Genomic DNA, 17,219 nt, shown 5'->3' with positions numbered 1-17,219 from the left:
ATAGCAGGTGTCTACATCTCCTGTACCAGCGGTATGACAGTTCCAACTCCCTGGGCTACTTCCCCATGGCCGCCTCCCAACACCTTCTTATACTCACCACAGGACCTTCCCCCTGATGCCAGAGAGTGTTTGTCCTCCTCAGTCCTCCAGCAGCGCGCCCTCTCACTCTCAGCTCCTTGCGCGCCCCTCACTGATGGATCCTTTTTAATGTAAGGGGGCTGTTGCCCCCTTACTAACACTCAGCGGGGGTGTTTTGGTTGCTAGCTCCCAGTACCAAAAGGGGAAGGGTGGATGGGAAACCAGGACCCTGAGACTGACAGTCCCCAGGGGCAATGGGGAGAGGCCAATGCTCCAGGTCAGCCTGATTGACAGGGCGGGCAGGTTAATCAGGGAGTCAGGAGGCTGACTCTGAAAAGAAATTAGTTCCTACCATGACCCTTAACTGACCATGAGCTCCCCGGGCAATGCTGTAGCTAGGAGGGCTAAGCTGGTCCTTGGATGTATGAGCAAAGGATTATCAAGAAGAAGTGGGGAGGTTGCATTCGTTCTATATACAAAATTAGTGAGACCATTCATGGAGACTGTGTCCCATTACGGTATCCACACTTCAAAAAGGGTGTTGTAAAACTGGAAACCATTCAGAAAAGAGCTACAACCATAATTCAAGGTTTGGAAAGCCTGCCTTACAGGGAACGACTGAGGGGACTCAGTCTATTGAGTTTAGCAAAGGGACGGCTGAGGCAGCTTTATCGTGGTGTGTAAGTGCCTACCTGGGGAGATGATTTCTGATAGTAGATGGATCTTTGATCTAGTAGACAAAGGCAGAATGAGATCCAATGACTGGCAGATGAAGTTAAAGAAGTATGGGCTGGATGGATGCACTACAAGGTGGGTAGAAAGTTGGCTAGATTGTCAGGCTCAATGGGTAGTGATCAATGGCTCAATGTCTAGTTGGCAGACGGTATCTAGCGGAGTGCCCCAAGGGTCGGTCCTGGGGCTGGTTTTGTTCAATATCTTCATAAATGATCTGGAGGATGGTGTGGATTGCACCCTCAGCAAGTTTGCAGATGACACTAAACTGGGAGAAGTGGTAGATATGCTGGAGGGTAGGGATAGGATACAGAGGGCCCTAGACAAATTGGAGGATTGGGCCAAAAGAAATCTGATGAGGTTCAACAAGGATAAGTGCAGAGTCCTGCACTTAGGATGGAAGAATCCAATGCACCACTACAGACTAGGGACCGAATGGCTAGGCAGCAGTTCTGCAGAGAAGGACCTAGGGGTGACAGTGGACGAGAAGCTGGATATGAGTCAACAGTGTGCCCTTGTTGCCAAGAAGGCCAATGGCATTTTGGGGTGTATAAGAAGGGGCATTGCCAGCAGATCGAGGGACGTGATTGCCAGCAGATCGAGGGACGTGATTGTTCCCCTCTATTTGACATTGGTGAGGCCTCATCTGGAGTACTGTGTCCAGTTTTGGGCCCCACACTACAAGAAGGATGTGGATAAATTGGAGAGAGTCCAGCGAAGGGCAACAAAAATGATTAGGGGACTGGAACACATGACTTATGAGGAGAGGCTGAGGGAACTGGGATTGTTTAGTCTACGGAAGAGAAGAATGAGGGGGGATTTGATAGCTGCTTTTAACTACCTGAAAGGTGGATCCAAAGAGGATGGTTCTAGACTATTCTCAGTGATAGCAGATGACAGGACAAGGAGTAATGGTCTCAAATTGCAGTGGGGGAGATTTAGGTTGGATATTAGGAAAAGCTTTTTCACTAGGAGGGTGGTGAAACACTAGAATGCGTTACCTAGGGAGGTGGTGGAATCCCCTTCCTTAGAAGTTTTTAAGGTCAGTCTTGACAAAGCCCTGGCTGGGATGATTTAACTGGGAATTGGTCCTGCTTGGAGCAGGGGGTTGGACTAGATGACCTCCAGAGGTCCCTTCCAACTCTGATATTCTATGATTCTATGAAGCCAAATGCTTTCCATGATATATGGCTGTCTTAGCCAGTGCCGACTGCCTCTCATTCTCGTGTTTGTGCTCCAGCCTGCCGTCGAGATTTGGCTGCTCAAAGTCAGGGCACTCGAGTTTGGAGAAACATGAGCTCTCTGGCAGGTTAGAGCACACAGCTTGGAATAGCAGGTGGTAGTGGGGGTGCTCTGGGGATAAACACAGAGGTCCACCCTTAAGGTCAGGCATTGGGTGAGGAGAACCTAGAGTACTAAGTGCCAGAAAAACTGGAACTGAGAAGTGGGTCAGTGATTTGGAGCTGTTCGGCTAAAGAAGATGGACGATCTTTATAAAAATAATGATTTCCCTGATCTATCCACTGACAGTGGGACGGAGGACTCTATTGGACAGTGGGATTATTTTTTGAATGCTTATGGGATGCTTTCTTCCTCTCTGAAACAGGGGCACATCGCTCAGTGTCTGTAAAACTCTCTGAGAGGCTTTCTGGCAAAGGCAATTGGCTGATTGCTAACCCCTCCTCCTTTCTCCCCACCCCCAGCACATACTCATAGTGAAACTGAACTTTTTTCTCTGACTGAGCTTATTCAACAGACGCCAGAAGAGAACATCCTCTTCCCCAATAAAACAGGAGCAGCCGCAGCTTGGAAGAGCAGTGGAGAAGTTGGCCAGATCTGCAGGAAGACCACACTGTTGTTCCTCAGGCTAAGAAAGCAGCACACAGGTGTGTGTATGTGTATGGGGGAGGGCAAATTTGTTTTAAACTCCTGTGATATGTTTAAAGGAAAAAGGTTTGTGAAAATGCTGGAGTCAAAGGGAGAAAACCCAAGTAACAGGCTGCTATTCCTCTCTACGTTTAACCAGCAGAGAAGATAGCTCGACCATGCCTGCAGGCACAGCGATAGGCAGTGAGATGACAGCTTTTCTATATGAGGTTTCCAAATCTTTTCTAGACCAGATTAGATTCTGATGTCTCATAACCTGATTGAAACTACAGTTAATGTGGGGTTGCGTGTGTGTGTAATATCAGACCATATGCTAGTAACCTTCACATAAACACAGGAAACTTCCTGTCCCTCAGAGTCTGCAGGTCTCCAGTGTTCAGGCATGCTTCGGGGTGATTTAAAACCCTCCAGTTGTAAAGTCACAGCAGTTAGAGATGGAAAAGGCCTCGTGGATCATCCACTCTATCTCCCCATGAATGCAGAGTTGTTCCAGAAAGGACATTTATAGGAATTTTTTCAGTCTAGTTTTAAATGTCCCAAGTGGCAGGGTTCCCATCTCTTCCCTTGAGGAAAATAGTTTGCAGTCTAGTAAAATGCATCTCACGCTCAGGAAATTTTTCTTCAGGTCCAGCCTAAGTTTTCTCTTGGTGTAGCTTTATTCTGTTACTCCTGTTATACTCCCTTGTACCACCATAACTAATGTCTCTCCCTTCTTGGTGTTAAAACACTTAGATATTGCTAGACAGTTATTTTGTGCCCTTAGTTGTGATGCATCTTAGCCATACATGTGTAGCTCTTTTAATCTTCCCCAGTCCGTTCAGCCCTTGGATAATTTTTGCACTTCTGTGAACTCTCTTCATTTTGTCAATAGCTCTTTGGAAAGGTGGTGCCCAGAATTAAATGCAATATTGATGGTGCAGTATCAACAGAGCCATATATTAGGGTTATTATTCCTTGTTCTCTCATGTGATGCCTTTGTATCTGCAGCTCCCAAAAAAACCTGGCCTTGCTCCCCACTGTAGTTCCCCCCCACGTTTCTCTCTGTAGCAGTGCTTCCCAAGTTTCTCCTTTCTACTCAGTCAGTAGTTTGGATTATTTTCCAGAGATGCATTTTTTCAAGATGATTCTCATTTCTCATTTTCTGTTAGAATCTCTCTGGATCCCTGTCATAAATATAAAGGGAAGGGTACACACCTTTAAAATCCCTCCTGGCCAGAGGAAAAACCCTTTCACCTGTAAAGGGTTAAGAAGCTAGGATAACCTTGCTGGCACCTGCCTAAAATGACCAATGAGGAGACAAGATACTTTCAAAAGCTGGGAAGAGGGAGAACATCAAAGGGGTCTGTGTCTGTCTGGGAGAGGCTTTTGCCGGGGATGGAACAAGAATGGAGTCTTAGAACTTAGTAAGTAATCTAGCTAGATATGCTTTAGATTATGATTTCTTTAAATGGCTGAGAAAAGAATTGTGCTGAATAGAATAACTATTTCTGTCTGTGTGTCTTTTTGTAACTTAAGATTTTGCCTAGAGGAATTCTCTATGTTTTGAATCTAATTACCCTGTAAGGTATTCACCATCCTGATTTTACAGAGGTGATCCTTTTCTTTTTACTGTTTCTTCTATTAAAAGTCTTCTTGTAAGGAAACTGAATGCTTTTTCATTGTTCTAAGATCCAAGGGTTTGGGTCTGTGGTCACCTATGCAAATTGGTGAGGATTTTTACCAAACCTTTCCCAGGAAGTGGGGTGCAAGTGTTGGGAGGATTTTGGGGGAAAGACGTTTCCAAACCACGTTTTCCCAGTAAGCCCAGATAAATGTTTGGTGGTGTCAGTGGAAGTCCAAGGGCAAAGGGTAAAATAGTTTGTATCTTGGGGAAGTTTTAACCTAAGCGGGTAAAAGTAAGCTTAGGAGGTTTTCATACAGGTCCCCACATCTGTACCCTAGAGTTCAGAGTGGGGAAGGAACCTTGACAATCCCTTTGTATTATTTCTCTCCTCACTGCTCTTCACAACTCCTCCAATAATGGGCTGGATGCAGCACAGCAGAAGTTTGGAGGGTTGCACAAAGAGGTGCAGGTAAAAGGCTGTTGAGCAGGATGGGTAGTTTAAGGGAATCCACTCTGGCAGTCACAAGAACGTTGCCTCCTGGCCACCAAGCGACTCTGGGCTACAGGCCGGAGTGAGCCCTAGGAAAATAACAAACACTAAGGGAGCTCAGCGGCGTGGAGGGGGAACACTCCTGCCGAGGACAGGGAGCTGAAGTATGGCCGAGGTTTCAGCAACACAAGCACCTTCTTTATGACACAACAGAGTCTCCTGTTACACAACACTTTAGCTAGGGGATGGTTTGGAGTGAGGAATGACTTGGCCTGGGGGACTGGGTTAAGCCACACACCCAGATAGGGGAATGTTAATATGGAGACAAGGATGGGCATCAAGAACACACACATGCCAGTCATGCCTGCTACAGGTATTTGAGCACTAACTGCAAACTTGAATCTCTGGTCAGCTCTGAGAGCTCCAGTGCACACGCTGACCATCTCAGCCGGGGGGCAGTCAGGGGGCGGGGCTGTAGGTAGGGGTTGGGGCAGTTAGGGGACAGGGAGTGGGGTGGGGGTTGGATGGGGCAAAGGTTCTAGGGGGGCGGTCAGGGGATGGGGGTTGGGGGGGCGGTTGGATAAGGGGCAGGGAGTCCTGGGGGGAAGTCGGGGGCTGGGCTGTGGATAGGGGTTGGGGCAGTCAGGGGACAGGGAATGGGGTGGGGGTTGGATAGGGTGAAGGTTCTAGGGGAGCAGTCAAGGGATGGGGGCTGGAGCTGGGGAGGGGTGGTTGGATAAGGGGCAGGGAGTCCCGGGGGGCAGTCAGGGGGCAGGGCTGTGGATAGAGGCTGGGGCAATCAGGGGATAGGGAGTGGGGTGGGTTGGGTAGGGGGTGGGGTCTGGGAGGGTCTCTGGAGGGAGTGGTCAGGGGACAGGGAGTAGGGTGGGTTGGATAGGGGCTGGGGTCCCGGGCGGTTAGGGTCAGGGGAGTCTCGGGAGGAGGTGGTCAGGGGACAAGGAGCAGGGGTGGTTTGGAGGTGTCGATGGTTCTGAGGAGGGTAGTCAGGGGGCGGGAAGTGGGTGGGGGTCGGATGGGGGCGGGGCCAGTCTGTTTAGGGAGGCACAGCCTTCCCTACCCGGTCCTCCGTACAATTTTGCAACCCCAACGTGGCCTTGGGGCGAAAAAGTTTGCCCACCCTTGGTGTAAAACACTGGGGTTCAGGCATGTAGGGCACTCTACTTGCCTAAGGAAAGGAGTACTTGTGGCACCTTAGAGACTAACCAATTTATTTGAGCATGAGCTTTCGTGAGCTACAGCTCACTTCATCGTTGCAGCCGATGAAGTGGGCTGTAGCTCACGAAAGCTCATGCTCAAATAAATTGGTTAGTCTCTAAGGTGCCACAAGTCCTCCTTTTCTTTTTGCAAATACAGACTAACACGGCTGTTACTCTGATACTTGCCTAAGGTGCGCCTCACCATCTACACTGCTAGTTACACCCATGCTAGCTGGGCATACAGTCTCTGTATGCTACCCACTGCCACAAGGGTGGACATAGCCTACGGGCTAGGCAGAGTCCTCTATGCTGAGCAGTAGTAAGTCTCAATTCCCCGGCTTGCCATCCCTTTCCTCTCCAGGTAGAAGGAGGAATGGGGTGTGGGGAGAGAGTCATAGAATCATAGAATATCAGGGTTGGAAGGGACCCCAGAAGGTCATCTAGTCCAACCCCCTGCTCGAAGCAGGACCAATTCCCAGTTAAATCATCCCAGCCAGGGCTTTGTCAAGCCTGACCTTAAAAACCTCTAAGGAAGGAGATTCTACCACCTCCCTAGGTAACGCATTCCAGTGTTTCACCACCCTCATAGTGAAAAAGTTTTTCCTAATATCCAATCTAAACCTCCCCCACTGCAACTTGAGACCATTACTCCTTGTTCTGTCATCTGCTACCATTGAGAACTGTCTAGAGCCATCCTCTTTGGAACCCCCTTTCAGGTAGTTGAAAGCAGCTATCAAATCCCCCCTCATTCTTCTCTTCTGCAGGCTAAACAATGCCAGTTCCCTCAGCCTCTCCTCATAACTCATGTGTTCTAGACCCCAAATCATTTTTGTTGCCCTTCGCTGGACTCTCTCCAATTTATCCACATCCTTCTTGTAATGTGGGGCCCAAAACGGGACACAGTACTCCAGATGAGGCCTCACCAATGTCGAATAGAGGGGAACGATCACGTCCCTCGATCTGCTTGCTATGCCCCTACTTATACATCCCAAAATGCCATTGGCCTTCTTGGCAACAAGGGCACACTGCTGACTCATATCCAGCTTCTCGTCCACTGTCACCCCTAGGTCCTTTTCCGCAGAACTGCTGCCTAGCCATTCGGCCCCTAGTCTGTAGTGGTGCATTGGATTCTTCCGTCCTAAGTGCAGGACCCTGCACTTATCCTTATTGAACCTCATCAGATTTCTTTTGGCCCAATCCTCCAATTTGTCTAGGTCCTTCTGTATCCTATCCCTCCCCTCCAGCGTATCTACCACTCCTCCCAGTTTAGTATCATCCGCAAATTTGCTGAGAGTGCAATCCACACCATCCTCCAGATCATTTATGAAGATATTGAACAAAACCGGCCCCAGGACCGAGCCCTGGGGCACTCCACTTGACACCGGCTGCCAACTAGACATGGAGCCATTGATCACTACCCGTTGAGCCCGACAATTTAGCCAGCTTTCTACCCACCTTATAGTGCATTCATCCAGCCCATACTACCTTAACTTGCTGACAAGAATACTGTGGGAGACCGTGTCAAAAGCTTTGCTTAAGTCAAGAAACAATACATCCACTGCTTTCCCTTCATCCACAGAACCAGTAATCTCATCATAAAAGGCGATTAGATTAGTCAGGCATGACCTTCCCTTGGTGAATCCATGCTGGCTGTTCCTGATCACTTTCCTCTCATGCAAGTGCTTCAGGATTGATTCTTTGAGGACCTGCTCCATGATTTTTCCAGGGACTGAGTTGAGGCTGACTGGCCTGTAGTTTCCAGGATCCTCCTTCTTCCCTTTTTAAAGATTGGCACTACATTAGCCTTTTTCCGGTCATCCGGGACTTCCCCCGTTCGCCACGAGTTTTCAAAGATAATGGCCAATGGCTCTGCAATCACAGCCGCCAATTCCTTCAGCACTCTCGGATGCAACTCGTCCGGCCCCATGGACTTGTGCATGTCCAGCTTTTCTAAATAGTCCCTAACCACCTCTATCTCCACAGAGGGCTGGCCATCTCTTCCCCATTTTGTGATGCGCAGTGCAGTAGTCTGGGAGCTGACCTTGTTCGTGAAGACAGAGGCAAAAAAAGCATTGAGTACATTAGCTTTTTCCACATCCTCTGTCACTAGGTTGCCTCCCTCATTCATTAAGGGGCCCACACTTTCCTTGGCTTTCTTCTTGTTGCCAACATACCTGAAGAAACCCTTCTTGTCAATATAGCCAAGACTGAGGAGTTCAAAAATCACAAGCCGGACCCCCTAAACTTCTGACGTTGGCTTAAATTTCGTGAGACTTTAAAAAGTGAGATATTGTTTTCTTGCCTGTCTCCTTATTTATTTATTTACCATTGTCCGTGTTTGTTTCAGGCTGAACATTGAATTGTAAGCAGTGTTGCCAACTTTTATGATTTGATCATGACTCTCATGGTAATTGGTGTTTTTCCTAAAGCTTCAGCTCATGGAGTCTTGTGAATACATCTGACTCTCAGTTTCTTATTAAGTTTCTAGCCCTCATAGTTGGAGAGAAAAGCTTGCAAATGTGAGGAGATTGTACCCTAAAGGCTCAAAAACCAGAAGGCAACTAAAAATAACCCCAAATTTATTAGTTGTAAAAATCCTGAGATTCTTAAGCCAATCTTGTGGGTTTTCTGTCTTACTCAGGATTTTTGAATGGTTAGGTTTGTGATATCATATAAATTGGCTCCTGCCCTCTGATGGGAGGGCATAAAATGGTGCTGAGCTGAGGCCACCCCTGCCCCCATCATTCCCCTAGACTCAGATGTGTGCAGAGGAGACAGCCCTCCCTCTGGGGTAAGGAGCACTTGGATCTAGGTGGTGCCTCCCCTTCCCTTTGCTAGTCGGTTCGTAGGGTAGTGATCAATGGCTCCATATCTAGTTGGCAGCCAGTATCAAGCGGAGTGCCCCAAGGGTTGGTCCTGGGGCTGTTTTGTTCAATATCTTCATTAATGATCTGGAGGATGGCATGGATTGTACCCTCAGCAAGTTTGCAGAGGACAGTAAACTGGGAGGAGAGGTAGATACGCTGGAGAGTAGGGATAGGATACAGAGGGACCTAGACAAATTAGAGGATTGGGCCAAAAGAAATCTGATGAGGTTCAACAAGGACAAGTGCAGAGTCCTGCACTTAGGAAGGAAGAATCCCATGCACTGCTACAGACTAGGGACCGAATGGCTAGGCAGCAGTTCTGCAGAAAAGGACCTAGGGGTTACAGTGGACAAGAAGCTGGATATTAGTCAACAGTGTGCCCTTGTTGCCAAGAAGGCCAATGGCATTTTGGGCTGTACAAGTAGGAGCATTGCCAGCAGTTCGAGGGATGTGATCATTTCCCTCTATTCGGCATTGGTGAGGCCTCATCTGGAGTACTGTGTCCAGTTTTGGGCCCCACACTACAAGAAGGATGTGGATAAATTGGAGAGAGTCCAGCGAAGGGCAACAAAAATGATGAGGGGACTGGAACACATGACTTATGAGGAGTGGCTGAGGGAACTGGGATTGTTTAGTCTGTAGAAGAGAAGAATGAGGGGGGATTTGATAGCTGCTTTCAACTACCTAAAAGGGGGTTCCAAAGAGGATGGATCTAGACTGTTCTCAGTGGTAGAAGATGACAGGACAAGGAGTAATGGTCTCAAGTTGCAGTGGGGGAGGTTTAGATTGGATGTTAGGAAAAACTTTTTCACTAGGAGGGTGGTGAAGCACTGGAATGGGTTACCTAGGGAGGTGGTAGAATCTCCTTCCTTAGAGGTTTCTAAGGTCAGGCTTGAGAAAGCCCTGGCTGGGATGATTTAGTTGGGGATTGGTCCTGCTTTGAGCAAGGGGTTGGACTAGATGACCTCCTGAGGTCCCTTCCAACCCTGATATTCTATGATTCTATGAATTAAATATGCCTATAAAAATTCAGGTGCTAAATTAGAGGCCAGTATTCAAAATCAGGTCCAGATTTTCTTCACAATTTTTAGTAAAGGGTCTTCAAAATGTGTCATTCACATTTAGCTTCTTTTGCATTTAATTTTCTGCCATAATCCTTTCCAGTTGAAAGACAGAGGGGTGACTTCATATATGACACAAAAGTATTCATAGATGGTTGTTGAAGTTTCTCTTTTATCTGAATATCTGTAGTACGTTCTTCTGTGTGAAGGCTCTTCTAGGTTTTAAATAAAATTGTTTTTCAACAGATATTTCAAGTAAAAATGGAAAGCTGGATACAGAAAGAACAAACCGATGGTAAGGAAATAACAGTTGGGACTCTATCCTGTCCCTTCTTTGCCCTTAATTAATATAAGTATAAATACTTAAAGGTTTATTGTCTGTAGGTGAGCTCCTTCCCATTTGAGATTAATGTTCTGCACTGAGTGTTGATGGAAATATCTTAAATAAGGGTAAGAACCCCCGAGGAACAAGGTCAGAAGTGTAGCAGGGGCTCATGACAAAAGAGGTTTTAAAATGGGTTTTTATAGTTGGCGACTTTTTATAATCATTACTGCCCATGAGTATAAAGGCTGAAGAGCCAAGGACAGTGCATGCAGCCACTCTGAAAGATATTCCCTCCTAACCCAGACTGTCAGTGCACCACATTCCTGACCTGCCAGGAACACTGCTCTTCCAATCCTGTGTCTCCCAAGTGTAGAGATGGCCCAGACTGCTTTGTCTTCTGGGATGTGGACCAGTGTCCACGAGTGACTCTGAGGCCAGTAAACCAATGATCACTAGTTCTGAAGCTAAACCCTCAGAGGTGAGAAGTTAGTGCCCATAGATCCTGATCCAACTCTTAGTGAAGTCAGTGGAAAGATTCCCAATGTGGAGTGACTTGAATGGGAGCTGGATCAGGCCATCAATTACTGTGCCATTCAGTTCTAAAGTGAAAACGTCTTAACCTTTGCACATTCAAATGTCTATAGTTGTATAGGCAGAAATCCTCAAAGCTACCCATCTCTACTTGGTTTTCTTTGTAATGTCATGAATATCTCACACGTGTTCCAACAGCCCCAGGGGATGTCGGCCGCTACACTGGGGAATCAGAACTGAGAATCATCCTTGTAGGTAAAACTGGAGCTGGGAAAAGTGCAACAGGAAACACCATCCTTGGCAAGAAAGTGTTTGAGTCCAAACTCTCACCAAAGTCTGTAACTGCAAACTGCAGTAAGGGGGCAAGAATCTGGAATGAGAGGAATGTGGTGGTGGTTGATACTCCTGGCATTTTTGACACGCATGTACCAGTGGAAGAAACTTGTCGAGAGATCAGTCGCTGTATTGTAGCCTCCTCCCCAGGGCCCCATGCCATCGTTCTAGTGGTGCCACTGAGCCGTTACACTGAGGAGGAAAAAAAAGCAGTCAAACGAATACAAGATATTTTTGGAGCTGAGTCCATGAGGTACGTGATCCTGTTATTCACTCGGAAAGATGATTTAGATGGTACCGAATTAGAAGAGTTCATAAAAGACTCTGATGTCCAAGGCCTTTGTGAGCTGGTAGGAAAATTTGGAAAACGATACTGTGCATTCAACAACAGAACAACCGGAGAAGAACGGGATGCCCAGGTTAATGAGCTGCTGGAGATGGTAGATAAGATGGTGCAGGAGAACGGAGGCACATATCACACGAATGAGATGTATAACTATGCTGAGAAGAAGCTTCAAGAGAAAACAGAGGAGCTGAAAAAAGCCTATGCAGAGCAGCTGGAAAGAGAGACAGAGAAAATAAAACGTGATTATGAGAAGCAAATAAAACAACTCAAGGAAGAATTAAAAATAAGGGATGAAGAACAAAAGCAGTATCAAGATGAAAAGGAGAGGATAATGTGGGAGAAAGACATGGCAGAAAAGGAGATGGTTTTGCAACAACAAAAATTGAGACTTTTAGGAGAAAAAGAGAGAGATTATGCTGCAAAACAAGCAGGAGCCAGGGAAGAAGCTGAAAGTGATATAATATGGAAAATGCTTTTGGATGCATTTAAATTTGCTTTTGCAGTAATTATGTGTTAGTTTAATGATGACTGAGCTACATTTATCTTCTTTATCCTGTTATTCTGAGTCTATAAAAGTCACAAATGAAGTTTCACTGCTTGTTACACGTACGGACCCCAACATTCTGCATTTTAGGACCAAATTCATCCCTGGTGTAGCTCCACTGAAGCCAGTAGAGCTACACAAGGAATGAAATGGGCCCTTAATTGCTAAGATACTTTCTCCCTTGTGCTAGTGAATCTATCACATGCTTTGATAATCTGTTCCAAAGGCTAATTGCTATCACCGTTATAATGCATGAATTCAATGTGTGCAATGTAATTACATGACTTAGTATAAACATGAACAATATACATACATGGTAGAAGCAATATATATTGCCATGTACGCATCTGCTATGCACTATGCACTGCTGGGCTCCTGCTCCAGGAACACTTCAGGAAGCTAATAAAGAAATAGTTGACTTGTAGATTCCTTGGTAGATAAACAGAAAATTTGGGAAATAGAAACAGGAGACCCAGTCTGAGAATCATACAGGTGAAGAACAGCCTGGAAAGGAATTACCACAGTTTTTGTACATTAGTTTCTAATCATGAAGGAGAATGAGGAAGAGGAATGGAATGGAATGGAAAGGAAAAGACACTGTGACTTTAGTTATAACCTTTACAAGATTCCAAAAAAGAGAATTTGTGCTGGGAGAAACTATAAACAAGTAAACTGCTATTCCAAGGTGAGCAGATATGTGTTTGCTTAGACCAGAACCTAGTGCAAGTGCAGAGTGGAATAAATATAGACGCCTGTTTACCAGAAAGGGACTTAATCCAAGGGTGTGGTACCCTGCAAAAGTCATTCCTTAGTATGATGGGAGAAAGAGTTTCTTCACTACTCCACAAGACCTGAAGCAGTTTTTTGGCAGCCCATCCAGCATGAGAGGCTCAGAGTGAGGCTATGTCTATATTATGAGCTGGGGTGTGATTCCCAGCTTGCGTAGACATACTCGCGCTAGCTCTCCTTGAGCTAACACACTAAAAATAGTACTGTAGCCATGTCAGCATGAGCAGCGGCATACGCTAGCCTCCCTGAGTATAAACCCGCCTGAACCCCGCTGGGGTGCACTCAGGGTGGCTAGCCTGTCCCGCTGCTGCTGCCCATGCAGTCGTGACTATTTTGAGCACGCTAGCTGCACGAGAGCTAGCATGAGTCTGCCAGTGCAAACTGGGAATCACACCCCTAGCTCCGCAGGTTAGACATAGCCCAAGACTCCCTCTCCAGTGCTGGGCCCCGGGGGAAGGCAGAGCACAGTGTGAACTCCCCTTACATACATTCCTTTAGACATGAGTGCCTGGGACTCATTGTTTTCCCTCACTATTATTACAGGTGGTGGTTGGTTGACTCCAATTTGCATAATGTATTTATATGGAAATACTTGAGAAGGCTTTGTTAGTTTGTTTTTTAAAGCAGAAAAAATGGAAAGCTGTTACTCTTTTCTGCAGTGAAGTACTCAATAGTATAAAATTGAATCATTTCAATCAGAGTAAATTTAAATTCATTTATAGGTTTTGTTCCCTTTTTTAAAAATTCCTGTGAAAATCGCATTGTAGGTTTCATGTTTTTGTCTCGCCGTATCTCCAGATCAAATTTGCTCACTCTAGGTATTTTTTTCCATTGTTAGTACTGCAAACCCAACCGGGGAACTGAAAGTTAAACCTGATTCTTTCTGATTTATCTTTCACTAGTCAATTAAGGAGTTAGATAACAATTCAGCTGTATTACTTACTATTGCAAAATTGGGCTAGGTAGGAGTGCCAAGGGTTTAGTTAGCTTACTATGTGACATCTGTGTGCATTCTATGCAAGGTTTTGTGGTGAGGTTTGTGAGTAATAGACATCTAGAACTGAAGGTGCAGAAATAATTGCTTTTGATTTTATTTTTATTTTTCATGCTGTTTTTCCTTTGCCAAAGCACGTACCATCCTACAAAGCATGTTTTTGTACTTGTGAAATGTGTTTACTGCCACCTGTTACCGCAAAGTAAAGATGTACATACATTTGGTTGTGTATACAGACTGCTTCTAGTGATACGTTGACACTGGCTGGGATCTAGATGCAAATGGTGATATAGATGGTCCCTGCTGCTTTCATACTTTGCTGATAACAATAAATGTTTTGCTATTATTAAAATCATGTCTGGGTTTGCTGATGTTAAAACTGTCTCCAAAGATTAAGTGCAGGTATTCCCTAGACCTTTCGCATGAAGGGTCTAGGGCATGAAGAGAGGGATGGTGCGAGGAGTCTAACTGCCCCACATCTGCTGTTCAAGGCCCAGGCACAATGGCAGTCCCTTTACATGCGAAGCATAGACACTTCTTTCTAGAGCCACTCAGTCACTACAAAGCAGACAGAGAGAAGGGAGAGCCTAGCCCCGTACACCTCCTCACCAACCCAACTACCTAACTGGGGATACAAGAGATAGCAGGCATTAGCATCGAAAGAGATGGTACAGTGTGTACATTCCCCCTGCACCCAAGACAGTTGGAGGAACAATCCCTCCTAGAGTCCTTCCTGCAGCCAGGTGGCTCAGCATCATTATCCTGGTAAATGTCAAAGTGACCGTTGGGTGAGATAAGAGATTGATGCATGGGTGGGTAAGAAACTGGGAGAAAGGGGAGAAGGTTATGCTGAAAGGTGAACTATTGGACTGGAAGGAGGTCACTAGTGGAGTTCCTCAAGGATCAGTCTTGGCACAAATCAGTCAATGTTTTTATTAATGAGCTTAGCACAAAAAGTAGGAGTGTGCTAATGTAATTTTCTGATGATACAAAGTTGGGGTGCATTGTCAATTCAGAGCAGGATGAGAATATTATGCAGGAAAGCCTGATGACCTTGAAGACTGGAGTGACAAATTGTATATTACAAAGTGCAAAGTTATACACTAAAGGTCTACTAATAAGAATTTCTGCGACGAGCTGGGCACTCATCAGTTGGAAGTGACAGAGGAGGAGAGACACCTGGGTGTGTTCATTGATCCGAGGTTGACTATGAGCCACCAAGCTAAGTGGCTGTGAAAGAGGCAAATGCAATCCTAGGGTGCATTCGGATTGGCAGAGACCTTGGGGTTTTTTCACCTTCCTCTCTAGCATGTGGGAGCAGGTCACTTGGGAGGATTATCTGGGTACATCAGGAACAGCCAGCATGGATTCACCAAGGGAAGGTCATGCCTGACTAATCTAATCGCCTTTTATGATGAGATTACTGGTTCTGTGGATGAAGGGAAAGCAGTGGATGTATTGTTTCTTGACTTTAGCAAAGCTTTTGACATGGTCTCCCATAGTATTCTTGTCAGCAAGTTAAGGAAGTATGGGCTGGATGAATGCACTATAAGCTGGGTAGAAAGCTGGCTAAATTGTCGGGCTCAACGGGTAGTGATCAATGGCTCCATGTCTAGTTGGCAGCCGGTATCAAGTGGAGTGCCCCAAGGGTCGGTCCTGGGGCCGGTTTTATTCAATATCTTCATAAATGATCTGGAGGATGGTGTGGATTGCACTCTCAGCAAATTTGCGGATGATACTAAACTGGGAGGAGTGGTAGATACGCTGGAGGGGAGGGATAGGATACAGAAGGACCTAGACCAATTGGAAGATTGGGCCAAAAGGAATCTGATGAGGTTCAATAAGGATAAGTGCAGGGTCCTGCACTTAGGACGGAAGAACCCAATGCACAGCTACAGACTAGGGACCGAATGGCTAGGCAGCAGTTCTGCAGAAAAGGACCTAGGGGTGACAGTGGACGAGAAGCTGGATATGAGTCAGCAGTGTGCCCTTGTTGCCAAGAAGGCCAATGGCATTTTGGGATGTATAAGTAGGGGCATAGCGAGCAGATCGAGGGACGTGATCGTTCCCCTCTATTCGACATTGGTGAGGCCTCATCTGGAGTACTGTGACCAGTTTTGGGCCCCACACTTCAAGAAGGATGTGGATAAATTGGAGAGAGTCCAGCGAAGGGCAACAAAAATGATTAGGGGACTGGAACACATGACTTATGAGGAGAGGCTGAGGGAGCTGGGATTGTTTAGCCTGCAGAAGAGAAGAATGAGGGGGGATTTGATAGCTGCTTTCAACTGCCTGAAAGGGGGTTCCAAAGAGGATGGCTCTAGACTGTTCTCAATGGTAGCAGATGACAGAACGAGGAGTAATGGTCTCAAGTTGCAGTGGGGGAGGTTTAGATTGGATATTAGGAAAAACTTTTTCACTAAGAGGGTGGTGAAACACTGGAATGCGTTACCTAGGGAGGTGGTAGAATCTCCTTCCTTAGAGGTTTTTAAGGTCAGGCTTGACAAAGCCCTGGCTGGGATGATTTAACTGGGAATTGGTCCTGCTTGGAGCAGGGGGTTGGACTAGATGACCTTCTGGGGTCCCTTCCAACCCTGATATTCTATGATTCTATGATTCTATGATCTCTCATAACCAGTCCCACCCCTATTGTATAGCTAATTTTCATACAATAATTTCCTTCGTTGTATGAGGGAGACTGCACAGAGGGTGGATACTTGGCCCAAACTGCCAGAATTCTTCAGAACCACTACAACACAACCAGTAACCCCAGACACCCAGAGCCCCTCACTGCAGCAGGCACATCTCATTCATCACCTGAAGAACACACAACCCAACACACTCATTCACCCCTTTCATCCATTTATAGTTTCTTAGAGATTCCTGTCTGGGGAGCCACCTGACACAAATCACCAACCAGCACACCCAATAACCCAAACACACAGCACCATAAAACCAGCAAACCCAAAAACCCTGAATGCTCACCACCCTAAACCAGCACACTCGATAACCCCAAACACACCACCATAAAAAGCACACCCAACAACACAAACACACAGCACCATAAAACCAGCACACCCAATAACCCTGATCTCATACCGCCCTAAAACCAGCACACCCAATAACCCCTGAACACACAGCACCATAAAACCAGCACACCCAATAACCCTGATAGCACACTGCCATAAAACCAGCACACCCAATAACCCCCCAAAACAGCACATCCAATAACCCCAAACATACATCGGCACAAAACGAGCATACTCAATAACCCCCCCAACCAATAACCCCAAACACATGTCATCTTAAAACCAGCACACCCAATAACCCTGAACTCACACCGCCATAAAACCAGAACTCGCAATAACCCCAAATGTACATCACCATAAAACCAGCACATCCAATAACCCCAGACACACGTT

At 46.2% G+C, this 17,219-nt stretch overlaps 1 protein-coding gene across 2 annotated transcripts; it reads left to right on the top strand.

Annotated features, from left to right (window-relative positions):
- Positions 1-2,552: 2,552 nt before the first annotated feature.
- Positions 2,553-12,562, top strand: LOC140905791 (GTPase IMAP family member 7-like). Of its 2 annotated transcripts, XM_073329275.1 has the most exons (4): positions 2,553-2,696; positions 3,846-4,100; positions 10,182-10,230; positions 10,990-12,562. In XM_073329275.1, the coding sequence occupies exons 3-4, from the start codon at positions 10,197-10,199 to the stop codon at positions 11,985-11,987; spliced, it is 1,032 nt and encodes a 343-aa protein (XP_073185376.1). In that variant the 5' UTR covers positions 2,553-2,696; positions 3,846-4,100; positions 10,182-10,196; the 3' UTR covers positions 11,988-12,562. The 2 variants fall into 2 exon arrangements, with proteins under 2 accessions (XP_073185376.1, XP_073185375.1); XM_073329274.1 differs by lacking the exon at positions 3,846-4,100.
- The last annotated feature ends 4,657 nt before the right edge of the window (positions 12,563-17,219 follow it).

Source organism: Lepidochelys kempii, chromosome 2 (genome assembly GCF_965140265.1).
Source record: "Lepidochelys kempii isolate rLepKem1 chromosome 2, rLepKem1.hap2, whole genome shotgun sequence".
In the NCBI taxonomy this organism is placed as follows: domain Eukaryota; kingdom Metazoa; phylum Chordata; order Testudines; family Cheloniidae; genus Lepidochelys; species Lepidochelys kempii.
This window is presented reverse-complemented; position numbering and strand designations above follow the sequence as displayed.

Bases quoted from the DNA above. Each gene is read 5' to 3' on its own strand.
- LOC140905791 (XM_073329274.1), top strand. From the start codon at position 10,197: ATGGAAAGCTGGATACAGAAAGAACAAACCGATG. The intron at 10,231-10,989 runs GTAAGGAAATAA...GTGTTCCAACAG, and splicing joins ACAGAAAGAACAAACCGATG to CCCCAGGGGATGTCGGCCGC.